Below are 27,368 nucleotides of genomic sequence, written 5' to 3' on the forward strand. Positions count from 1 at the left end.
AAAGGGATCAAAGGGTATGGGGAGAAAGAGGGAGCAGGTTATTGAGTTGGATGATCAGCTATGATCATAATGAATGTTGGAGCAGGCTCGAAGGGCCGAATGGCCTACTCCTGCCCCGAGTTTCTATGTTTCTATGAAAGGGATAGCAGCATCGTGGATAGATAGGGAGAAACTGTCTCGTTGGGGGAAGGAGCGAGGACGAGAGGGACACCGATTTCAGTTAATCGGTAAAAGAAGCAATTGTGTTTTCCTGCTCATTGTGGTCACTTCCTGGGTAAACATCAGGACACCGAACATGCCTAAGGGATTGGTTACAGCAAAAGTACGTAGGCTGGTGTATGAAGGTATTGAGAAGTTGGGAGCAGTATTACAAAGTTGGAGATCTTGTACACATGTCTGAGTTGGTAGGTTCCTCAGAATGAACTGTTCCGGACAGGAGAGAGACAGGCAAACTGTACTTCTGTCTCTCACCAACTGTCCATACGCAGAAGGTGTTTTGAATTCTTTGTGAAGTATCTTGTGGTGTGTTTTCCCAAACCCTCAGTGTGTCTGATCCACTTTACTAATCACTCACAGCAAACTCACATTATGATCAACTCTGGTTAGTTTATTTACTTTTAAAACCCGGGGCAGGAATGTTTACAATGTCAATCTCCACATTTACATCCACACACAATAACACACCTGCTCACACACACTCTCACACACCCACACACACACCCACACACCCATCCACACCCACACACACTCGCACACCTGCTCACACACACCCACACACACTCGCACACCCGCTTATACACACCCACACGCCCATCCACACTCGTACGCACACTCGCACAAACACACACACTCACACAAACATATTCTCACAGACCCACACACACACCCACACACCCATCCACTCCCACACACCCTCTCCCTCTCACACACACACACACCCACACACCCATCCACACCTTCATGCTGCTCACACAAACACACACACTCACACAAACATATTCTCACAAACACACATATACGCCTACTCTCACACATACTCACAAACACACACAAACACACTCACGCTCACACACACACATGAAAACATCTCACATTCTCACATTCAAACACTCACACACACATACACACACACACACATAGACGTATACACACACACACATGCAGACACACTCACACACACCCACACACACCCACACACCCGCTCACACACACCCACACACCCATCCACACTCAAACATATTCTCACAAATGCACATACACACCTACTCACACACACATTCACACAAACACACACACTTGCACACACACGTAAAAACACCTCACATTCTCACATTCAAACACTCACACATACAAACACACACCCACACACACACATAGATGTAGACACACACACACACATATACGTATACACACACACACACACACACACACACACACACAGACGTTTACACACACATACACACACACACTCACACATGTACACAAATGCACAGACACAGTAATGAAGGATAGAAAAATGAAACTTTTACAACTATGGATAGTAACAGTACACGAACCGTGGAGATTGAAATGAGTTCACATGATTTACAGAGTCCGAGAAGAAAAAGTCCAAAGGGTATTTCCGATGAGATGGAATTTAATCCTGAGTCCAGTTAGTGCTTACCGCGTTCAAATTGAATGCCCCTGTTTCTGACATGACAACTATGAAAACACTGTAAGGAGTTGCTTCATTGGCTGCAAAAGCAGGTTGGGGATTATCTGAATAAGTGAAAGTTGCTAGAGAAATGCAGGATTTCTGTCCTGTTACATGTCGCCGGATTCATGCCTGGATTTATAATGGGGTTTTCCAAAGTCAACAGTCACGCTGTCATTCCTACTTCCCACCAGTAGTGGCGCTGCAGGAGGCTCAACCTGGGAGAAAAGGGGAACAGATGAACTTTCACCATTCGGACATGGCCTCAGGCAGATGGGGATTGTGGGGAAGGGAGGAGGGGCTGGGGATCTTTGGACAATCCTGACATTCTCGTTCTGTGTCCCAGTCGCTCTTCAGGAACAATATTTCTCGATATCAGCTGCCTCGACGCAGGTCAGTGCCCTTTTCTCACAGATGAAAGGGAAGTGATCAGAACAAATGTAATCATTCCATCCGCTGGTTCTGATAAGGGCGCAGTTTTCATTACCTTTCCAATTATTCGGCTTACCCTGATACCACTGAGTAAAACTGGGAAATGGGGAAATAAAAACCACTGATAAAAATCCGCCACATTCCTGCACAGAATCAACAAGATTCCTACAGCCCTGAACAAATCCCCAACTAATCCCACTGTCCCCTCTCTCCCCATAGCCCTGTATCGATCCCCAAACTAATCCAACTGTCCCGCTCTCTCCCCATAGCCCTGTACAAATCCTCAACTAATGCCAATGTCCCCTCTCTCCCCATAACCCTGTACAAATCCTCAACTAATGCCAATGTCCCCTCTCTCCCCATAGCCCTGTATCAATCCCAAACTAATCCCACTGTCCCGCTCTCTCCCCTTAGCCCTGTACAAATCCCCAACTAATCCCACTGTCCCGCTATCTCCCCATAGCCCTGTACAAATCCACAACTAATGCCACTGTCCCACTCTCTCCCCATAGCCCTGTATCAATCCCCAAACTAATCCCAGTGTCCCGCTCTCTCCCCATAGCCCTGTATCAATCCCAAACTAATCTCACTGTCCCACTCTCTCCCCATAACCCAGTATCAATCCCCAAACTAATCCCATTGTCCCACTCTCTCCCCATAGCTCTGTACAAATCCCCAACTAATCCCACTGCCCTGCTCTCACCCCATAGCCCTGTATCAATCCCCAACTAATCCCACTGCTCTGCTCTCTCCCCATAGCCCTGTACAAATCCCCAACTAATCCTACTGCCCTGCTCTCACCCCATAGCCCTGTATCAATCCCCAACTTATCCCACAGCTCTGCTCTCACCCAATAGCCCTGTACAAATCCCCAACCAATCCCACTGCCCTGCTCTCACCCCATTGCCCTGTATCAATCGCAAACTAATCCCACTGTCCCGCTTTCTCCCCCGAGCCCTGTATCAATCCCCAACTAAATCCCATTGCTTTGCTCTCTCCCCATAGCCCTGTACAAATCCCCAACTAATCCCACTCTCCCGCTCTCTCCCCATAGCCCAGTATCAATCCCAAACTAATCCCACTTCCCATAGCCCAGTATCAATCCCAAACTAATCCCATTGCCCCACTCTCTCCCCATCACCCTGTACCAATCCCAAACTAATCCCACTCTCCCGCTCTCTCCCCATAGCCCTGTATCAATCCCAAACTAATCCCAATGTCCCACTCTCACCCCATAGCCCTGTACAAATCACAAACTAATCCCACTGCCCCACTCTCTCCCCATAGCCCAGTATCAATCCCAAACTAATCCCACTGTCCCACTGTCTCCCCATAGCCCTGTATCAATCCCAAACTCATCCTTCTGTCCCGGTCACTCTCTCCATGCGATGCAGGGACTCACCTCACTGGGGTCCCATCCACCCATTTCCAGTTTCCTTCACTCTCTCGATCTGTTAGTCCGATCCAGTAGTCCCCAGGATTGCTCTCGAGAGATTTCTTTATGAAGTTCTGCAGCAGATACAATGATGGAATGTGATTAGTTAGTATGACTGCCTTAACTCATACAAACACACACTCACACACACTCTCTCCTACACACCCACACACACACACACACACACACACACACACACACTCACTCACTCACTCTCACTCACTCACTCACTCACTCACTCACTCACTCACATGCACACACACACACTCTCACACTCACACACACTCGCGCACACACACTCTCACACTCACACACACTCACACACACTCACACACTCTCACACACTCTCACACACACACTCACTCTCACACTCACACACACTCACACACACTCTCACACACTCTCACACTCTCACACATACACACACACACTCTCACACACACACACACTCTCACACACTCTCACACACTCACCCACTCTCACACACTCTCACACACACACACACACACACACACACAACTGATACCCAAAATACCCCAAACCCTTTCTCAGGAAATTCTCCCTCATTCCCTCTGATTAAATATCGGGAAGACTGAAGCTGTTGTTTTCCGTCTCTGTTCCAAACTCCATTCCCGAGTTACCGACTCTATCCTGGGAACTCCCTGAGTCTAAACCAGACTGTTCACAACCCTGGGGTCGTGTTTAACCTGGAGATGGGATTCCCACCTCATATCCACATCATCACCAAGACGGCCTCTTCCCAACTCATCGCCCAGAACCTCCCCGGTCTCAGCTCATCGACTGCTGAAACCCTCGTCCATGTAGTGTAGAGGAAGCTTTACTCTGTATCTAACCCCGTGCTGTCCCTGTCCTGGGAGTGTTGTATGGGGACAGTGTAGAGGGACCTTTACTCTGTATCTAACCCCGTGCTGTACCTGTCCTGGGAGTGTTTGATGGGGGACGGTGTAGAGGGAGCTTTACTCTGTATCTAACCCCGTGCTGTACCTGTCCTGGGAGTGTTTGATGGGGGAAAGAGTAGAGGGAGATTTACTCTGTATCTAACCCCGTGCTGCACCTGTCCTGGGAGTGTTTGATGGGGACAGTGTAGAGGGATATTCTCTGTCCATCTCATTCTGACAGATGCGTCTGTCATTCTCACCTGTTCCTGTTCTGTATTTATGATGATGAGGTGTGAAGTTTGGGATTCACATTGTTGTTTTGCCGAGTCCCAGTTTACTGTATCCGTTGAGAATCTATAACAATGTTGATTATGAATTTTCCAGCCGCTCGGACAGAGAGACTCTGCAAGATTATAAAGATGTAGTTCAGAGAAATACATTGGGACATTAGGAATAGGAGGAGGCCATTCAGCCCCTCTCGAGCCTGTTACACAGGAACAGGAGGAGGCCATTCAGCCCCTCTCGAGCCTGTTACACAGGAACAGGTGGAGGCCATTCAGCCCCTCTCGAGCATGTTACACAGGAACAGGAGGTGGGCATTCAGCCCCTCTGGAGTATTTTACACCATTCTATTGGATCTGCTCTGTACCTTAACCCTCTCGGTTCCGTGACCCTCCATCCCCAACAACAATCTCTCAATCTCAGTTTTGACGTTTCCCTTTGACCTCCGGCCCCCACAGTTTATTTCGGGGTTTGGGTGGGGGGAGAGTTCCTGATTTCCGCTGCCCTTTGTGTGAAGAGGTGTTTCCTGATGTCCCCCCTGAACGTCCTGGCTCCAATTTTAACCTTCTTACCCCTTGTTCCCAACTCTCCCTCCCCTGCTCCCCCCACAACCCACCGGATCAGGGGAAATAGTTTCTCTCCATCCACCCAATCGAATCTCTTTATTCATCTAAAACTCTCCTTCATCTCTGTGACCCAAGGGAACCTCTCCCTCTACTTCCTCTCTCTCATTTTCTATCTCTCTCTCTCTCTCTGTCTCTCACTCCGGGAGGCAGAGGCCGGGATAGTGCGGACTTCCCCCGCTTGAGAAATTGAGGCCTTGTCTGAAAGATGGGGAGGCTGGGGGTGAGGGTGGGGAGACAGGGGATGGGGGTAGACCCCAAAGGGCCAGAGCGTGGGATGTTGTGGGAGGGGGCAGGAGTACTGCCGGCAGCTCTCACTCACCTGAATAGTTTCCGAGGATTGAGCAGAGGGAAAGCACAGCCTCGGACAATTTCTGCAACTTTCCATCCAGCTCTGTCAGTTTCCACAGGGCAAAGGTCAAGGTCCGGTTCAGAGGGACAGAACAACCGCACTCCTTGTTCATCTGTAGACCTGAGAAACAGAGTCAGAGTGAGTGATAGTGTGGGTTATATCAGAGTGTTACTGTGAGGGGTGTGGGTTATATCAGAGTGTTACAGTGAGGGGTGTGGGTTATATCAATGTGTTACAGTGAGGAGTGTGGGTTATATCAGAGTGTTACAGTGAGGGGTGTGGGTTATATCAGTGTTACAGTGAGGGGTGTGGGATATATCAGAGTGTTACAGTGAGGAGTGTGGGTTATATCAGAGCGTTACAGTGAGGGGTGTGGGATATATCAGAGTGTTACCGTGAGGGGTGTGGGATATATCAGGGTGTTACAGTGAGGGCTGTGGGTTATATCAGAGTGTTACAGTGACGGGTGTGGGATATATCAGAGCGTTACAGTGAGGGGTGTGGGATATATCAGAGTGTTACCGTGAGGGGTGTGGGATATATCAGGGTGTTACAGTGAGGGGTGTGGGATATATCAGAGTGTTACAGTGAGGGGTGTGGGATATATCAGAGTGTTACAGTGAGGGGTGTGGGATATATCAGGGTGTTACAGTGAGGGGTGTGGGATATATCAGAGTATTACAGTGAGGAATGTGGGATATATCAGAGTGTTACAGTGAGGGGTGTGGGATATATCAGGGTGTTTCAGTGAGTGGAGTGGGGTATATCAGAGTGTTACAGTGAGGGGTGTGGGATATATCAGAGTGTTACAGTGAGGGGTGGGGGATATATCAGAGTGTTACAGTGAGGGGTGCGGGATATATCAGAGTGTTACAGTGAGGGGTGGGAGATATATCAGAGTGTTACAGTGAGGGGTGCGGGATATATCAGAGTGTTACAGTGAGGGGTGTTGGATATAGCAGAGTGTTACAGTGAGGGGTGGGGGATATATCAGAGTGTTACAATGAGGGGTGTGGGATATATCAGTGTCTTACAGTGAGGGGTGTGGGATGTATCAGAATGTTACAGTGAGGGGTGTGATATATATCAAAGTCTTACAGTGAGGGGTGTGGGATATATCAGTGTTTTACAGTGAGGTGTGTGGGAAATATCAGAGTGTTACAGTGAGCGGTGTGGGATATATCCGATTGTTACAGTGAGGGGTGTGGGAAACTTCAGAGTGTTACAGTGAGGGGTGTGGGATATATCAGAGTCCTACAGTGAGGTGTTTGTGATATCTCAGTGTGTTACAGTGAGGGGTGTGGGATATATCAGAGTGTTACAGTGAGGGGTGCTTGATATATCCGAGTGTTACAGTGAGGGGTGGGGGATATATCAGAGTGATACAGTGAGGGGTGCTTGATATATCCGAGTGCAACAGCGAGGGGTGTGTGATATATCAGAGCGTTACAGCGAGGGTTGTGGGATATATCAGGGTGTTACAGTGAAGGGTGTGGGATATATCAGGGTGTTACAGTGAGGGGCATGGGATATATCAGAGCATTACAGTGAGGGGTGTGAGATATATCCGAGTGTTACAGTGAGGGGTGCGTAATATATCCGAGTGTTACAGTGATGGGTGCGTGATATATCTGAGTGTTACAGTGAGGGGTGTGGGATATATCAGAGTGTTACAGTGAGGGGTGTGAGATATATCCGATCTTACAGTGAGGGGTGCGTGATATATCCGATTGTAACAGGGATGGGTGCGTGATATATCTGAGTGTTACAGCGAGGGGTGCGGGATATTATCAGAGCGGTACAGTGAGGGATGCGGGATATATCAGAGCATAACAGCGAGGGGTGTGGGATATATCAGATCGTTACAGCGAGGGGTGCGGGATATATCAGAGCGTTATAGTGAGGGGTGCAGGATATATCAGAGCGTTACAGCAAGGGTTGTGGGATATATCAGAGTGTTAATGTGAAGGGTGCGGGATATATCAGAGTGTTACAGTGAGGGGTGGGGGATATATCAGAGCATTAAAGCGAGGGGTGTGGGGCATATCAGAGTGTTAGACTGAGTGGTGTGGGATATATCAGAGCATTACAGTGAGGGGTGTGGGATATATCAGAGTGTTACAGTGAGGGGTGCAGGCTATATCCGAGTGTTACAGTGAGGGGTGTGGGATATATCAGAGTGTTACAGTGAGGGGTGCGTGATAGATCCGAGTGCAACAGCGAGGGGTGTGGGATATATCAGAGTTTTACAGTGAGGGGTGTGGGATATATTAGAGTGTTACAGTGAGGGATGTGGGATATATCAGAGTGTTACAGTGAGGGGTGTGTGATATATCAGAGTGTGACAGTGAGAGCTGTGAGATATATCAGAGTTTTACAGTGAGGGGTGTGAGATATATCAGAGTGTAACAGTGAGAGTTGTGGGGTATATCAGATTGTTACAGTGAGAGGTGTGAGATATATCAGAGTGTTACAGTAAGTGTTGTGGGATATATCAGAGTGTTACAGTGAGAGGTGTGAGATATATCAGAGTGTTTCAGTGAGAGGTGTGAAAAATATCAGAGTGTTACAGTGAGGGGTGTGGGATATATATCAGAGTGTTACAGTGTGGGGTGTGGGGTATATCAGAGTGTTACGGCGAGGGGTGTGGGGTATTTCAGAGTGTTACAGTGAGGGGTGTGGGATATATCTGAGTGTTACAGTGAGGGGTGTGAGATATATCCGAGTGTTACAGTGAGGGGTGCGTGATATAAACAAGTGTTACAGTGATGGGTGCGTGATATATCTGAGTGTTACAGCGAGGGGTGTGGGATATATCACAGCGTTACAGCGAGGGTTGCGCGATATATCAGAGCATTACAGCGGGGTGTGCGGGATATATCAGAGCGGTACAGCGAGGGGTGTGCAATATATCAGAGTGTAATAGTGAGGGGTGCAGGATATATCAGAGCATTACAGCAAGGGTTGTGGGATATATCAGAGTGTTACAGTGAAGGGTGCGGGATAGATCAGCGTGTTACAGTGAGTGTTGCGGGATATATCAGAGTGTTACAGTGAGGGGTGTGGGATATATCCGAGTGTTACAGCGAGGGGTGTGGGATATATAAGAGCATTACAGCGAGGGGTGTGGGATATATCAGAGCGTAACAGCGAGGGGTGCGGGATATATCAGAGCGTTACAGCAAGGGTTGTGGGATATATCAGAGCGTTACAGCAAGGGTTGTGGGATATATCAGAGTGTTACAGTGAAGGGTGTGGGATATATCAGAGTGTTACTGTGAGGGGTGTGGGATATATCAGAGTGTTACAGTGAGGGGTGTGGGATACAACAGAGTGTTACTGTGAGTGGTGTGTGGTATATCAGAGAGTTACAGCGAGGGATGCGTGATATATCAGAGCGTAACACCGAGGGTTGTTGGATACATCAGAGCGTTACAGCAAGGGGTGTGGGATATATCAGAGTGTTACAGTGAAGGTTGCGGGATAGATCAGCGTGTTACAGTGAGTGTTGCGGGATATATCAGAGCGTTACAGCGAGGGGTGTGGGATATATCAGGGTGTTACAGTGAAGGGTGTGGGATATATCAGAGTGTTACAGTGAGGGGTGTGGGATATATCCGAGTGTTACAGCGAGGGGTGTGGGATATATCCGAGTGTTACAGTGAGGGGTGTGGGATATATCCGAGTGTTACAGTGAGGGGTGTGGGTTATATCCGAGTGTTACAGTGAGAGGTGTGAAATATATCAGAGTATTACAGTGAGGGGTGTGGGTTATATCAGAGTGTTACAGTGTGCACTGTGGGATATAGCAGAATGTTACAGTGAGGGGCGTGGGATATATCAGAGTGTTACAGTGAGGGGCATTGGATATATCAGTGTTTTACAGTGAGGGGTGTGGGATATATCAGAGTGTTACAGTGAGGGCTGTGGGATATATCAGAGTGTTACAGTGAGAGCTGTGAGATACATCAGAGTGTTTCAGTGAGAGGTGTGAGATATATCAGAGTGTTACAGTTAGGTGTGTGGGATATATCAGTGTGTTACAGTGAGGGATGTGGGGTATTTCCGAGTCTTACAGTGTGGGGTGTGGGATATATCAGAGTGTTACAGTGAGGGGTGTGAGATATATCCGAGTGTCACAGTGAGTGGTGCGTGATATATCCGAGTGTTACAGTGATGGGTGCGTGATATATCTGAGTGTTACAGCAATGGGTGTGGGATGTATCACAGCGTTACAGCGAGGGTTGCGGGATATATCAGAGCATTACAGCGAGGGGTGTGGGATATATCAGAGCGTAACAGCGAGTGGTGCGGGATATATCAGAGTGTTACAGTGAGCGGTGTGGGATATATCAGTGTCTTACTGTGAGGAGTGTGGGATAAATCAGAGTGTTAGAGTGAGTAGCATGGGATATATCAGAGTGTTACAGTGAGGGGCATGGGATATATCAGAGTGTTACAGTGAGGGCTGTGGGATATATCAGAGTGTTACAGTGAGGGGTGTGGGATATATCAGAGTGTTACAGTGAGTGGTGTGAGATATATCAGAATGTTACAGTGAGGGGTGTGGGATATATCAGAGTGTTACAGTGAGGAGTGGGGGATATATCAGAGTGTTACATTGAGGGGTGTGGGATATATCAGAGTGTTACAGTGAAGGGTGTGGGATATATCAGAGTGTTACTGTGAGTGGTGTGTGGTATATCAGAGTGTTACAGTGAGGGGAGTGGGATATATCCGTGTGTTACAGTGAGGGGTGCGGGATATATCTGAGTGTTACAGCGTGGGGTGCGGGTTATATCAGAACGTTGCAGTGAGGGATGTGGGATATATCAGAGCATTACAGCGAGGGGTGCGGGATATATTAGAGCGTTACAGTGAGGGATGCGCGATATATCAGAGCGTACCAGCGAGGGGTGCGTGATATATCAGAGCGTTACAGCGAGGGATGCATGATATATCAGAGCGTAACAGCGAGGGTTGTTGGATACATCAGAGCGTTACAGCAAGGGGTGTGGGATATATCAGAGTGTTACAGTGAAGGGTGCGGGATATATCAGAACGTTACAGTTAGTGGTGTGGGATATATCAGAGCGTTAAATCGAGGGGTGCGGGATATATCAGAGTGTTACAGTGATGGGTGTGGGATACATCAGTGTTACAGTGAGTGGTGTGGGGTATATCAGAGTGTTACTGTGAGTGGTGTGGGATATATCAGAGCGTTACAGCGAGGGGTGTGAGTTATATCAGAGTGTTACAGTGAGGGATGCGCGATATATCAGAGCGTAACAGCGAGGGGTGCGTGATATATCAGAGCGTTACAGCGAGGGATGCATGATATATCAGAGCGTAACAGCGAGGGTTGTTGGATACATCAGAGCGTTACAGCAAGGGGTGTGGCATATATCAGAGTGTTACAGTGAAGGGTGCGGGATATATCAGAACATTACAGTTAGTGGTGTGGGATATATCAGAGCGTTAAATCGCGGGGTGCGGGATATATCAGAGTGTTACAGTGATGGGTGTGGGATACATCAGTGTTACAGTGAGTGGTGTGGGGTATATCAGAGTGTTACTGTGAGTGGTGTGGGATATATCAGAGCGTTACAGCGAGGGGTGTGAGTTATATCAGAGTGTTACAGTGAGGGGTGTGGGATATATCCGAGAGCAACAGCGAGGGGTGTGGGATATATCAGAGTTTTATAGTGAGGGGTGTGGGATATATCAGAGCGTTACAGTGAGGGAGGTGGGATATATCAGAGTGTTACAGTGAGGGGTGTGTGATATATCAGAGTGTTACAGTGAGAGCTGTGAGATATATCAGAGTGTTACAGTGAGGGGTGTGAGATGTATCAGAGTGTTACATTGAGAGGTGTGGGGTATATCAGATTGTTACAGTGAGAGGTGTGAGATACATCAGAGTGTTACAGTGAGTGGTGTGGGATATATCAGAGTGTTACAGTGAGAGGTGTGAGATATATCAGAGTGTTACAGTGAGGGGTGTGAGATATACCAGAGTGTTTCAGTGAGAGGTGTGTGAAATATCAGAGTGTTACAGTGAGGTGTGTGGGATATATCAGAGTGTTACAGTGAGGGGTTTGGGATATATCAGAGTGTTACAGTGAGGGGTGTGAGATATATCCGAGTGTTACAGTGAGGGGTGCGTGATATAACCGAGTGTTACAGTGATGGGTGCATGATATACCTGAGTGTTACAGCGAGGGGTGTGGGATATATCACAGCGTTACAGCGAGGGTTGCGGGATATATCAGAGCATTACAGCGAGGGGTGCGGGATATATCAGAGCGGTACCGCGAGGGGTGTGCAATATATCAGAGTGTTATAGTGAGGGGTGCAGGATATATCAGAGCGTTACAGCAAGGGTTGTGGGATATATCAGAGAGTTACAGTGAAGGGTGCGGGATAGATCAGGGTGTTACAGTGAAGGGTGTGGGATATATCAGAGTGTTACAGTGAGGGGTGTGGGATATATCAGAGTGTTACAGCGAGGGGTGTGGGATATATCAGGGTGTTACAGTGAAGGGTGTGGGATATATCAGAGTGTTACAGTGAGGGGTGTGGGATATATCAGAGTGTTACAGTGAGGGCTTTGGGATATATCAGAGTGTTACAGTGAGGGGTGTGGGATATATCCGAGTGTTACAGTGAGAGGTGTGAAATATATCAGAGTGTTACAGTGAGGGGTGTGGGTTATATCAGAGTGTTACAGTGAGGGGCTTGGGATATATCAGAGTTTTCCAGTGAGGTGTGTGGGATATATCAGAGTGTTACAGTGAGAGCTGTGAGATACATCAGAGTGTTTCAGTGAGAGGTGTGAGATATATCAGAGTGTTACAGTTAGGTGTGTGGGATATATCGGTGTGTTACAGTGAGGGGCGTGGGGTATTTCCGAGTCTTACAGTGTGGGGTGTGGGATATATCAGAGTGTTACAGTGAGGGGTGTGAGATATATCCGAGTGTTACAGTGAGGGGTGCGTAATATATCCGAGTGTTACAGTGATGGGTGCGTGATATATCTGAGTGTTACAGTGAGGGGTGTGTGATATATCAGAGTGTTACAGTGAGTGGTGTGGGATATATCAGAGTGTTACAGTGAGGGCTGTGAGATATATCAGAGTGTTACAGTGAGAGCTGTGAGATACATCAGAGTGTTTCAGTGAGAGGTGTGAGATATATCAGAGTGTTACAGTTAGGTGTGTGGGATATATCAGTGTGTTACAGTGAGGGGTGTGGGGTATTTCCGAGTCTTACAGTGTGAGGTGTGGGATATATCAGAGTGTTACATTGAGTGGTGTGAGATATATCCGAGGTTTACAGTGAGGGGTGCGTAGTATATCCGAGTGTTACAGTGATGGGTGCGTGATATATCTGAGTGTTACAGCGAGGGGTGTGGGATATATCACAGCGTTACAGCGAGGGTTGCGGGATATATCAGAGCATTACAGCGAGGGGTGTGGGATACATCAGAGCGTAACAGCGTGGGGTGCGGGATATATCAGAGCGTTACAGCAAGGGTTGTGGGATATATCAGAGCGTTACAGCAAGGGTTGTGGAATAAATCAGAGTGTTACAGTGAGGGGTGTGGGATATATCCGAGTGTTAAAGTGAGTGGTGCGGGATATATCCGAGTGTTACAGTGATGGGTGCGTGACATATCTGAGTGTTACAGCGAGGGGTGCGGGATATGTCAGAACGTTGCAGTGATGGATGTGGGATATATCAGAGCATTACAGCGAGGGGTGCGGGATATATCAGAGCGGTACAACGAGGGATTGTGGGATATATCAGAGTGTTAAGCGAGGGGTGCGGGATATATCAGAGCGTCACAGCGAGCGGTGTGCGATATATCAGAGTGTTACAGTGAGGGGTGTGGGATATATCAGAGTGATTACAGTGAGGGGCTGTGGGATATATCAGAGTGTTACAGTGAGGGGTGTGGGAAATATCAGAGTGTTACAGTGAGGGATGTGGGTTATATCAGAGTGTTACAGTGAGGGGTGTGGGATGTATCAGAGTGTTACAGTGAGGGGTGTGGGATGTATTAGAGTTTTACAGTGAGGGGTGTGGGATGTATCAGAGTGTTACAGTGAGGGATGTGGGATATATCATAGTGTTACAGTGAGGGGTGTGGGATATATCAGAGTGTTAGAGTGAGGAGTGTGGATATATCAGAGTGTACAGTGAGGGAGTGTGGATATATCAGAAGTGTTACAGTGAGGGTGTGGGATATATCAGAGCTTACAGGAGGGGTGTGTGGATATATCAGAGTGTTACAGTGAGGGATGCGCGATATATCAGAGCGTAACAGCGAGGGGTGCGTGATATATCAGAGCGTTACAGCGAGGGATGCATGATATATCAGAGCGTAACAGCGAGGGTTGTTGGATACATCAGAGCGTTACAGCAAGGGGTGTGGCATATATCAGAGTGTTACAGTGAAGGGTGCGGGATATATCAGAACATTACAGTTAGTGGTGTGGGATATATCAGAGCGTTAAATCGAGGGGTGCGGGATATATCAGAGTGTTACAGTGATGGGTGTGGGATACATCAGTGTTACAGTGAGTGGTGTGGGGTATATCAGAGTGTTACTGTGAGTGGTGTGGGATATATCAGAGCGTTACAGCGAGGGGTGTGAGTTATATCAGAGTGTTACAGTGAGGGGTGTGGGATATATCAGAGCGTTACAGCGAGGGGTGTGGGATATATCAGAGTTTTATAGTGAGGGGTGTGGGATATATCAGAGTGTTACAGTGAGGGAGGTGGGATATATCAGAGTGTTACAGTGAGGGGTGTGTGATATATCAGAGTGTTACAGTGAGAGCTGTGAGATATATCAGAGTGTTTCAGTGAGGGGTGTGAGATGTATCAGAGTGTTACATTGAGAGGTGTGGGGTATATCAGATTGTTACAGTGAGAGGTGTGAGATACATCAGAGTGTTACAGTGAGTGGTGTGGGATATATCAGAGTGTTACAGTGAGAGGTGTGAGATATATCAGAGTGTTACAGTGAGGGGTGTGAGATATACCAGAGTGTTTCAGTGAGAGGTGTGTGAAATATCAGAGTGTTACAGTGAGGTGTGTGGGATATATCAGAGTGTTACAGTGAGGGGTTTGGGATATATCAGAGTGTTACAGTGAGGGGTGTGAGATATATCCGAGTGTTACAGTGAGGGGTGCGTGATATAACCGAGTGTTACAGTGATGGGTGCATGATATACCTGAGTGTTACAGCGAGGGGTGTGGGATATATCACAGCGTTACAGCGAGGGTTGCGGGATATATCAGAGCATTACAGCGAGGGGTGCGGGATATATCAGAGCGGTACCGCGAGGGGTGTGCAATATATCAGAGTGTTATAGTGAGGGGTGCAGGATATATCAGAGCGTTACAGCAAGGGTTGTGGGATATCAGAGAGTTACAGTGAAGGGTGCGGGATAGATCAGGGTGTTACAGTGAAGGGTGTGGGATATATCAGAGTGTTACAGTGAGGGGTGTGGGATATATCAGAGTGTTACAGCGAGGGGTGTGGGATATATCAGGGTGTTACAGTGAAGGGTGTGGGATATATCAGAGTGTTACAGTGAGGGGTGTGGGATATATCAGAGTGTTACAGTGAGGGCTTTGGGATATATCAGTTTGTTACAGTGAGGGGTGTGGGATATATCCGAGTGTTACAGTGAGAGGTGTGAAATATATCAGAGTGTTACAGTGAGGGGTGTGGGTTATATCAGAGTGTTACAGTGAGCGCTGTGGGATATATCAGTGCGTTACTGTGAGGGGTGTGGGATATAGCAGAGTGTTACAGTGAGGGGCGTGGGATATATCAGAGTGTTACAGTGAGGGGCTTGGGATATATCAGAGTTTTCCAGTGAGGGGTGTGGGATATATCAGAGTGTTACAGTGAGAGCTGTGAGATACATCAGAGTGTTTCAGTGAGAGGTGTGAGATATATCAGAGTGTTACAGTTAGGTGTGTGGGATATATCGGTGTGTTACAGTGAGCGGCGTGGGGTATTTCCGAGTCTTACAGTGTGGGGTGTGGGATATATCAGAGTGTTACAGTGAGGGGTGTGAGATATATCCGAGTGTTACAGTGAGGGGTGCGTAATATATCCGAGTGTTACAGTGATGGGTGCGTGATATATCTGAGTGTTACAGTGAGGGGTGTGGGATATATCAGAGTGTTACAGTGAGGGGTGTGTGATATATCAGAGTGTTACAGTGAGTGGTGTGGGATATATCAGAGTGTTACAGTGAGGGCTGTGAGATATATCAGAGTGTTACAGTGAGAGCTGTGAGATACATCAGAGTGTTTCAGTGAGAGGTGTGAGATATATCAGAGTGTTACAGTTAGGTGCATGGGATATATCAGTGTGTTACAGTGAGGGGTGTGGGGTATTTCCGAGTCTTACAGTGTGGGGTGTGGGATATATCAGAGTGTTACATTGAGGGGTGTGAGATATATCCGAGGTTTACAGTGAGGGGTGCGTAGTATATCCGAGTGTTACAGTGATGGGTGCGTGATATATCTGAGTGTTACAGCGAGGGGTGTGGGATATATCACAGCGTTACAGCGAGGGTTGCGGGATATATCAGAGCATTACAGCGAGGGGTGTGGGATACATCAGAGCGTAACAGCGTGGGGTGCGGGATATATCAGAGCGTTACAGCAAGGGTTGTGGGATATATCAGAGCGTTACAGCAAAGGTTGTGGGATATATCAGAGTGTTACAGTGAGGGGTGTGGGATATATCCGAGTGTTACAGTGAGGGGTGCGGGATATATCCGAGTGTTACAGTGATGGGTGCGTGACATATCTGAGTGTTACAGCGAGGGGTGCGGGATATGTCAGAACGTTGCAGTGATGGATGTGGGATATATCAGAGCATTACAGCGAGGGGTGCGGGATATATCAGAGCGGTACAGTGAGGGATGCGCGATATATCAGAGCGTAACAGCGAGGGGTGCGTGATATAACAGAGCGTTACAGCGAGGGATGCGTGATATTTCAGAGCGTAACAGCGAGGGGTGTTGGATATATCAGAGCGTTACAGCAAGGGGTGTGGGATATATCAGACTGTTACAGTGAAGTGTGGGGAATATATCAGAGCGTTACAGTTAGTGGTGTGGGATATATCATAGCGTTAAAGCGAGGGGTGCGGGATATATCAGAGTGTTACAGTGATGGGTGTGGGATACATCAGTGTTACAGTGAGTGGTGTGGGGCATATCAGAGTGTTACTATGAGTGGTGTGGGATATTTCAGAGCGTTACAGCGAGGGGTGTGAGTTAATCGAAGTGTTACCGTGAGGGGTGTGGGATATATCAGTGCGTTACAGCGAGTGGTGTGGGAAATATCAGAGTGTTACAGCGAGGGGTGTGGGATATATCAGAGCGTTACAGCAAGGGGTGTGGGTTATAACAGAGTGTTACAGTGAGGGGTGTGGCGTATATCAGAGTGTTACAGCGAGGGGTGTGGGATATATCAGAGTGTTACAGTGAGGGGTGTGCTATAAAGCAGAGCGTTACTGCAAGGGCTTTGGGACATATCAGAATGTTACATTGAGCCAAAAAACCAACAGCATTCACTGTACAAAGCTCCCTCTCATCCTTGTGGACCCTCACACCTTGTACTGTGCAGACACCTTACCATTAACGACAGCAGGGACCAGTGGACAACCTGTCTCCACAGCCTGGCCTTATAATAACGGCAAAGACTTGGACACTCATTATACCTGGAGATGCGCTAAACTCCGTCCTCTCTCTCCAATGGTGGACAATGGATTTTGACCAGAGGCATAGAAACTTATCGTTCGGCTCCTTAATGGACAACATCGCATGACCTAAACTTCTGGCCTTTGGAAGGATTTTATATTATTTTATTACTTTCACAACTCAGTGTTCTGTTCACACTCCTGCTGGCAATCATCAAAGCAGGACTCCAGGCTGATCGACAGCCTGCAGCATGTCTTAGCCAGCTCAGAGTGTGTTTCCCTGGAAAATTCTTTCAACCACCTCCTGGGGAGACCAACTCATTGTGGCCCAACCTCATCTCACTGCATCCCGATCAACTTGAAAGGGATTCTGTAAATCCTGCTTCATTGAGCTCAACCCGCCTGAACTGTATCTCCTCTGTGAAGGAACACTCGAGGACTCGGACTTTCTGAATTCTGGCCATCTCACCTTTTTCCTATGTTCCTGTCGTGTGCATATGTGTGTGTGCTTGAGGTTGTGATGAACTCCCGGGTTTGAATGTATGAATAAACTACACTGCTGATTTAAACCTCGAGAGATGTTGCTGCTTCTCCCTTTAAAGTCTGACCTGAAACTGAGGGTTTGGGTAAAATCACCACAGCCTATTTCCAACATGAAAACACCCCTGCGTACGGACAGAGGGTGAGAAAATAAAGGAGCTCAGATTTGCCTCCGTTCACTCTCTGTAACAGTTTGTGTGAGGTTCAGCTTCCTACCTTGGACCCTCAGCCCTATTGCAATAGCCAAACTGATGATTAAGACAATGAGGCAGGCGATGCCAAGATGTGTTGAAGTTATTGATATTCTTCCTCCAGCTGTTTCCTGTCCAGTTTCACCTGGAATAGGGAAGTAAAGATTGACTCATGTTGAGCAGCCTGTGTAACTGTACGGAACAGACAATGGTGACATATCTACCTCCATTATCGAGTGAAACAACAACCACGTTACTCGTTTATATCCCTGGTTTCACATCCCAGCGCATGGTACAGAAGGATTATCAAAGAGAATCGAACTCCGAGTCACAGAGGGAGATATTAGGGACAGGAAAGCAAAAGCTCAGTCACAGAGATAGGAACAAGGAGCGTCTTAAAATGGAGAGAGCGAGAGAGAGACAGAAACAAGAGAGGGAGAGAAACTAAGAGAGAGGCAGATAGAGACAGTGAGAGCGCATGAGAGGTGAGAGAGAGACAGAGAGTGAGTGAGAGAGTGAGGGATAAGAGGAAGGCTGAATGAAGTCAGGATGTGCATGACACAGAGTAAATTTCCCACTACACCGTCCCCATCAAACACTCCCAGGACAGGTACAGCACGGGGTTAGATACAGAGTAAATCTCACTCTACACCGTCCCCATCAAACACTCCCAGGACAGGTACAGCACGGGGTTAGATACAGAGTAAATCTCCCTCTACACCGTCCCCATCAAACACTCCCAGGACAGGTACAGCACGGGGTTAGATACAGAGTAAAGCTCCCTCTACACCGTCCCCATCACCCAGGACAGGTACAGCACGGGGTTAGATACAGAGTAAAGCTCCCTCTAAACCGTCGCCGTCAAACACTCCCAGGACAGGTACAGCACAGGGTTAGATACAGAGTAAAGCTCACCCTGTCCCACTATTTATCTCTGTTTCTCCCGCTCTTTCTTTCCCTCTCACCCTCTCTCTGTTCTCTCTCCCTCTCTCTAAGTCTCTCCCACAGACCCTCTCTTTCAATATCCCTCACCATTTCTCTCTCCCCCTCTGACTCTCAATCTATCTCTCTCACTATCAATCTCTCTTAATCTTTGTCACCACCTCTCTCTCTCACCATCTCTCTCTCTGCCTCAGCCTCTCTCCATCTCTCTCTTTCTTAATCTCTCTCACCATCTCTCTTTCTCAGCCTCAATCTCTCTCATCACCTCCCTCTGTCTCTCGCACTCGCAATATCTCTCTCCATTTGTCTGCCTCTCTCTCAATCTCTCTCAGTCTCTCTCTCTCTCTCTCCCTCTATTGAACAGTTTAACCTACGTTCACTGGGAGGTGTCGTGTTGTTTTTGATGTGTCTCATATTCATGTAGTCGGTGTCCTGCTCCATGGTTTGTGTCTGAGGGGTCTCTCTCCTCCGTTCCTGTCCTGTCTGCTTCTCTCTCTCTCTCAGATGTGTCTCAGTCTTCCCTCAGACTCGATGTCAGGGTGAGAACTTCCTCAGAACTGTTCCTATTTTCTTCACTTTTGTAATCCCACTTCCCCTGAGATCTGTGCCGCAAAGTGTGTCAGTTAACCATGTACAGCAGCTGGCGAAGGCTTTACATTTTTGCCAAGCATAGGGAGAGCCAACCTGGCTTCAGGGAACATCGGCAGAATTCAAAATCATTTCGCAAGCCTCTCGACTGCTCGTTACAACGGGAAAAGGTCTATACGCTCACACACACACACATACTCACACACACTCATTCTCACACACATGCAAGCACACTCAACCACACACTCACTCACTCACACACGCACAAGCACACATATACACGCAGATACACATACACACACACTCACACACACAAAATCAAACACCACACACTCACACACACATACACACACACGCACACATACATGCAGACCCACGCACACACTCAAACATAGGCATGCACTCACAGACACACACTGATACACACACATACACACGCAGAGGAAAAAAGACAGGCACATACAGACACGCACATGCAGACACGCACACGCAGACATGCACACACAGATAGTCACACACACATACACTAACAGACACACTCAAACACATACACAGACACACTCATGGTGGACAGAGAAAGAAACTTTAACAACTATGGATAGTAACAGTACAAGAACCAAGTAGATGAAAATGAGTTCACATGATTTCCAGAGTCTGAGAAGAAAAAGTCCAAAAGGAATTTCCGATGTGACCGACTTCAATCTCGAGTCCAGTGGGAGTTTACTGCACGCAAATTGAAAGCCTCGTTTCTGACATGACAACTATGAAAACATTGTAAGGAGTTGCTTCATTGGCTGCACAAACAGGTTTGGGGGAATCTCCTAAGTTAGTGAAAGGTGCTAGAGAAATGCAAGACTTCTGTCCTGTTACATTTCATCGAATTCCAGCCTGGATTGATAATGGGGCTTTCCAATGTCAACCGTCACACTGTCATTCCCGCCTCCCACCACTGGTGGCACTGCAGGAGGCTCCTGCTGGAGGAGAAGGGGAACAGATGAAATTTCACCTTTCGGATGGGGCCTCGGGCAGTTGGGCAATGAGGGGAAGGGAGGAGCGGCTGGGGATCTTTGGACAATCCTGACACTCGTTCTGTGTCCCAGTCTCTCTTCAGGAACAATATTTCTCAATATCAGCTGCCTTGATGCAGGGCAGTGCACTTTTCTCACAGATGAAATGGAACTGATCAGAACAACTGTAAGCATAATGGCCACTTGTTCTGATAAGGGCGCAGTTTTCATTACCTTTCCTATTATTCAATTCACCCAGCTCCCATCGAGTAAAACTGGGAATTGGAGAAATCAAAAATACCAATAAAAACCTGACACATTCCTGCACAGAATCAACAAGATTCCTACAGCCCTGTACAAATCCCCAACTAATCCCACTGTCCCCTCTCTCCCCATAGCCCTGTACAAACCCCCAACTAATCCCACTGTCCCGCGCTCTCCCCATACCCCTGTATCAATCCCAAACTAATCCCACTGTCCCCCTCTCTCCCCATATCCCTGTATCAATCCCAAACTAATCCCACTGTCCCGCTCTCTCCCTATCGCCCTGTATCAATCCCAAACTAATCCCACTGTCCCACTGTCTCCCCATAGCCCTGTACAAACCCCCAACTAATCCCACTGTCACCTCTCTACCCATAGACCTGTACAAATCCCCAACTAATCCCACTGTCCCACTCTCTCCCCATATCCCTGTATCAATCCCCAAACTAATCCCAATGTCCCACTCTCTCCCTATCACCCTGTATCAATCCCAAACTAATCCCACTGTCCCACCCTCTCCCCATAGCCCTGTATCAATCCCCAAACTAATCCCACTGTCCCGCTCTCTCCCCATAGCTCTGTATCAATCCCCAAACTAATCCCACTGTCCCAATCTCTCCTCATAGCCCTGTATCAATCCCCAACTAATCCCACTGTCCCCTCTCTCCCCATAGCCCTGTATTAATCCCCAAACTAATCCACTTGTCCTGCCCTCTCTCCATGTGACTCTGGGACTCACCTCAATGGGGTCCCATCCACCCATTTCCAGTTTCCTTCAGTCTCTCGATGTGTTAGTCCGCTCCAGTAATCCCCAGGATTGTTCCCGATAGATTTCTTAATGAAATTCTGCATGATGGGGCTTGATCAGTTAGTATGATTGCCTTAATTCACACATACATGTACCTGTCCTGTCTGCTTCTCTCTCTCTCTCAGATGTGTCTCATATTCATGTAGTCGGTGTCCTGCTCCATGGTTTGTGTCTGAGGGGTCTCTCTCCTCCGTTCCTGTCCTGTCTGCTTCTCTCTCTCTCTCAGATGTGTCTCAGTCTTTCCTCAAACTCGATGTCAGGGCGAAAACTTCCTCAAAACTGTTCCTGCCTCTTGGTTCCATTTCACAATGACACTTCCCCTGAGATCAGAATGAGAGACTCGTTGTACTGACTCCAGGGGCAGCAGTCCCTCTCTCTCAATCTCTCTCACCATCTCTCTCTCTGTCTCCCTCTCTCTCAATCTCTCTCACCATCTCTCTCTCTGTCTCCCTCTCTCTCAATCTCTCTCACCATCTCTCTCTCTGCCCTGCTCACTCTCAATCCCTCTCACCATCTCTCGCTCTGTCACTGTCTCTCACCATCTCCCTCTTTCTCAATCTCTCACTATCTCCCTCTGTGTCCTCTCTCAATGTCTCTCACCATCTCTCTCTCTGTCTCCCTCCCTTTCAATCACTCTTACTCAATCCCTCTCATCATCTCTTCTTGTCCCTCTCTCTCACCAATTTTCTCACCAACTCTCTCACCAATTTTCTTACCAACTCTCTCACCGATTCTCTCACCAACTTTCTCACCATCTCTCTCACCATCTCTCTCACCATCTCTCTCTCTGTCTCCCTCTCTCTCAAACTCTCCATCTGTCTCCCTCTCTATCACCATCTCTCTCACTATCTCCTTGTCTCCATCTCTCAATCTCTCTCACCATCTCTCTCTCTGTCTCCCTCTTTCTCTGTCTCCTTCTCTCTCAATCTCCCTCACCATCTCTCTCTCAGTCTTTCAATCCCTCTCACCATCTCACTCAATCTCTCACCATCTCCCTCTGTGTCCCTCTTTCAATCTCTCTCACCATCTCTCTCTGTTTCTCATCATCTCTCTCTGTGTCCCTCTCTCAATCTCTCTCACCTTCCCTCTCCCTCTCTCACCATGTCTCTATCTCTGTCTCAATCTCTCTCACCATCTCTCTATCTCTCTCAATCTCTCTCACCATCTAACTCTCCATGTCTCTCTCTCACCATCTCTCTTCCTCTCTCTCTCATGATCTATCTCACCATCTCTCTCTCCCACCCTGTCTCACCATCTCTCTATCTCTGTCTCAATCTCTCTCACCATCTCTATATTTCTGTCTCAATCTCTCTCACCATCTCTCTATCTGTATCAATCTCTCTCTCCATCTATCTCTCCATGTCTCTCTCTCACCATCTCTCTTCCTCTCTCTCTCATGATCTCTCTCACCATCTCTCTCCCCCTCCCTGTCTCACCATCTCTCTATCTCTGTCTCAATCTCTCTCACCATCTCTCTATCTCTGTCTCAATCTCTCTCACCATCTCTCTATCTCTGTCTCAATCTCTCTCACCATCTCTCTATCTCTGTCTCAATCTCCCTCACCATCTCTCCCTCTGTCTCATTCCCTTTTCCAGATGCCTTGACCTTGTTGTCTCTGTGATGTTTTGTTCTCAATCTCTCCCGGTCTCTATTCGGGCCGGAGACACACCAGCTTTTCCAGAAAGTCTGCACGATCCAGTCCAGGAAACCAACACGGACCTGAACACGGTTCCTGCAGCGTGAACACGGGAGTGGCCTGAAGCTGTCTTCAGCCCCGTTTACAGCAACCCAAACGGGACAGTGTGTTTTGTTGTGTGAGTGTCTCCCTGTCTCTCTCTCCCTCTTCACGCTGCTTTAGTCTTGTTGTCCCTGTCATTCTCCCCCAGTCTCACTCTCACCAGCTTTTATAGGAAGGACCAACAATCACCGCTAGGAGGAGAACCGAAGGCTGCAGGTAGATCAGGAGAGGCTGCAGGCACTGAACCACTGGGTCAACACCGTCCACAACCCACACCTGCAGTTCCAACCCTCGCCACTAGGAGGAGGATCCACTGGGTCAACACTGTCCACAACCCACACCTGCAGTTCCAATCCTCGCCACTAGGAGGAGGAACCACTGAGTCAACACTGTCCACAACCCACACCTGCAGTTCCAATCCTCGCCGCTAGGAGGAGGAACCACAGAGTCAACACTGTCCACAACCCACACCTGCAGTTCCAACCCTCGCCACTAGGAGGAGGAACCACTGAGTCAACACTGTCCACAACCCACACCTGCAGTTCCAATACTCGCCACTAGGAGGAGGAACCACTGAGTCAACACTGTCCACAACCCACACCTGCAATTCCAATCCTCGCCGCTATGAGGAGGAATTGCTTTCGGTATCACCCCGCCCCCTGCGCGCACTGTGTGACCCTGCCCCCTGCCCGCGCTGTGTGACCCCGCCCCCTGCCGGCACGGTGTGACCCCGCCCCCTGCCCGCTCTGTGTGACCCCGCCCCCTGCCCGCTCTGTGTGACCCCACCCCCTGCCTGCTCTGTATGACCCCGCCCCCTGCCCGCTCTGTGTGACCCCGCCCCTTGCGCGCCCTGTGTAAGTTGGAGGGAAGCGCGAGAGGTGTCGGGAGTTGAACAAGAGCAAACGGGACTAGGGGAGGTCAGTGAGGTGGGAACGAGGTGATCCTTTGAGCACCATGAGTACAGCGGGCAAGCATTTACTACTTTTATTTCTTATAGTGTTGAAGTTCTTATTTTGTGGTTCATCGTTTGTAAGGACTATATTCTGTAACAGGGAGGAGCAGGGAAGAAGGGCCCGAGAGGGTAATTGATATTATTTGATATTAAGTATCTTCCAAAAGGTTTAATTTAATTTAAAGGGGTAAGTCATGGCAGGAGAGCTCAGAGCCGTGGTATGCTCCTCCTGCTCTATGTGGGAAGCCGGGCACGTTTCCAGTGCCCGGGACCAGCCTGTGTGTGGGAAGTGTCTCCAGCTGCAGCTCCTGGAAGCCGGGGTTTTGGAGCTGGAGCGGCGGCTGGGGACACGTTGGAGCATCCGCGAGGTGGAGAGTCTCGTGGATAGGGACGTATAGAGAGGTGGTCACACCGCAGGCTAAGAGTCCACAGGCAGGAAGGGAATGGGTGACCACCAGGCAAAGCAAGGGGACTAGGCAGGTAGTGCAGGAATCTCCTGTGGCTATTCCCCTGCAAAACAGATACACCGCTTTGGATACTGTTGGGGGGAATGGCCTCTCAGGAGAAAGCAGCAACAGACAAATTCGTTGCAGCATAGTTGGCTCTGCTGCACAGAGGAGGAGTAAAATGTGTGGGAATGCAACAGTTATAGGGGATTCAATTGTAAGGGGGATAGAGAGGTGTTCCTGTGGCTGCAAACGAGACTCCAGGATGGTACGTTGCCTCCCTGGTGCTAGGGTCAAGGATGTCTCAGAGTGGCTGGAGGACATTCTGAAGGGGGAGGGTGAACAGCCAGTGGTCGTGGTGCACATTGGTACAAGCGACATCGGTGAAAAAAGGGATGAGATCCTAAAAGCAGAATATAGGGAGTTAGGGAGTAAGTTTAAAAAGTAGGACCTTAAAAGTAGTGATCTCAGGATTACTACCAGTGCTACGTGCCAGTCAGTGTAGAGATAGCAGGATATATCAGATGAATACGTGTCTGAAGAAATGGTGTGAAATGTAGAGTTTCAGATTCCTGGGGCATTGGGACTGGTTTTGGGGGAGGTGGGACCAGCACAAACCGGACGGGTTACACCTGGGCAGGACCGGGACTGATGTCCCAGGGGGAACATTTGCTAGAGTGGTTGGGGAGGATTTAAACTAAAATGGCAGGGGGATGGGAACCTATGCGAGGAGCCAGAGAAAGGGGAATCAGACAAGAACAAGAGACAGAAAGCGGAATGAGAAACGTGATAGTCAGAGAAATCAAGGGCCAGAATCAAACCGGGCCTCAGTGAAAAATAGTGGGAACAGGACAAGTAATGTTAAAAAGACAAGCCTTAAGGCTTTGTGCCTTAATGCGAGGAGCATTCACAATAAAGTGGATGAATTAACCGCGCAAATAGATATATACAGAGATGATATAGTCAGAATTACAGAGACATGGCTGCAGGGTGACCAGGGAAGGGAACTGACCATCCAGGGGTATTCAGTATTTAGGAAGGACAGACAAAAAGGAAAAGGTGGTGGACTTGCATTGCTGGTTAAAGAGGAAATTAATGCAATAGTGAGGAAAGATATTAGCTCCGACGATGTGGAATCTGTGTGGGTAGAGCTGAGAAACACTAAGGGGCAAAAAACGTTAGTGGGGATTGTATATAGACCCCAAAACTGTAGTGGTGATGTTGGGAATGGCCTTAAACAGGAAATTAGAAATGCATGTAATGAAGAAACATCTGTAATTATGGGTCACTTTAATCTGCATATAGATTGGGCAAATCAAATTAGTAACAATACCATAGAGGAGGAATTCCTGGAGTGCATATGGAATGTTTTTCTGGACCAATGCTTTGAGGAACCAACGAGAGAACAGCCCATCCTCGACTGGGTAGTGTGTAATGAGAAAGGAATAATTGGCAGTCTAGGTGTGCGAGGCCCCTTGGGGATGAGCGACCATAATATGATAGAATTCTTCATCAGGATGGAGAGTGACGTAGTGGATTCTGAGTCTTGGGTCCTGAATCTTAATAAAGGAAACTACGATGGTATGAGTCGCGAGTTGGCTATGATGGATTGGGAAACGTTGCTTAAAGGGATGACGGTGGATAGGCAATGGCAAACATTCAAAGAGCACATGAGTGAACTGCAACAATTGTTTATTCCTGTCTGGCGCAAAAGTAAAACAGGAAAGATGGCCAAACCATGACTTATGAGGGAAATTAGAGAGAGTATTAGATGCAAGGAAGTGGCATATAAATTGGCCAGAAAATACAATAGACCTGAGGATTGCGAGCTGTTTAGAATTCAGCAAAGGAGGACCAAGGGATTGATTAAGAAGGGGAAAATAGAGCCCGAGGGTAAGATTGCAGGGAACATAAAAGGTTCTATAGATATATGAAGAGAAAAAGATTGGTGAAGACAAATGTAGGTCTCTTACAGTCAGAAACAGGGGAATTTATAATGGGGAACAAAGAAATGGCTGTCCAGCTAAATACCTACATGTGTTCTGTCTTCACAAAGGAGGACACAAATAACATCCCAGAAATGTTGGGGAACAAAGGGTTTAGTGAGAGGGAGGAACTGAATGAAATCAGCATTAGTAGGGAAATGGTGTTGGGGAAATTGATGGAATTGAGGGCTGTTAAATCCCCGGGGCCTGATAATCTACATCCCAGAGTACTTAAGGAAGTGGCCCTAGAAATAATGGATACATTGGTGGTCATCTTCCGAGATTCTATAGACTCTGGGACAGTTCCTACAGATTGGAGGGTAGCTAATGTAACCCTACTCTTTAAAAAGAGAGGCATAGAGAAAACAGGGAAATATAGACCAGTCAGCCAGACATTGGTAGTGGGGAAAATTCTAGAGTCCATTATAAAAGATTTAATAGCTGAGCACGTGT

General features: G+C 47.9%; 1 protein-coding gene across 1 annotated transcript; it reads right to left on the reverse strand.

Moving 5' to 3' along the window:
* Nucleotides 1-2,046: 2,046 nt before the first annotated feature.
* LOC121273147 (C-type lectin domain family 4 member E-like) lies at nt 2,047-19,567 on the reverse strand. Its single transcript, XM_041180107.1, has 6 exons — nt 19,501-19,567; nt 18,210-18,329; nt 5,687-5,836; nt 4,720-4,862; nt 3,528-3,634; nt 2,047-2,221 (listed from the first exon to the last, which is right to left on the reverse strand). Exons 1-6 carry the CDS (start codon nt 19,565-19,567, stop codon nt 2,047-2,049), a joined length of 762 nt encoding a protein of 253 aa, XP_041036041.1.
* Between the last annotated feature and the right edge of the window lie 7,801 nt (nt 19,568-27,368).

The sequence above is a fragment of the Carcharodon carcharias genome, chromosome 40 (genome assembly GCF_017639515.1).
Source record: "Carcharodon carcharias isolate sCarCar2 chromosome 40, sCarCar2.pri, whole genome shotgun sequence".
Lineage (NCBI taxonomy): Eukaryota > Metazoa > Chordata > Chondrichthyes > Lamniformes > Lamnidae > Carcharodon > Carcharodon carcharias.

Coding starts and splice junctions, on each gene's coding strand:
- LOC121273147 (XM_041180107.1), bottom strand. CDS start 19,567: ATGGAGCAGGACACCGACTACATGAATATGAGACACATCAAAAACAAC. Junction 4,863..5,686: donor AATCCTCGGAAACTATTCAG/GTGAGTGAGAGC, acceptor ATAATCTTGCAG/AGTCTCTCTGTCCGAGCGGC. Junction 3,635..4,719: donor TAAATACAGAACAGGAACAG/GTGAGAATGACA, acceptor TATCTGCTGCAG/AACTTCATAAAGAAATCTCT.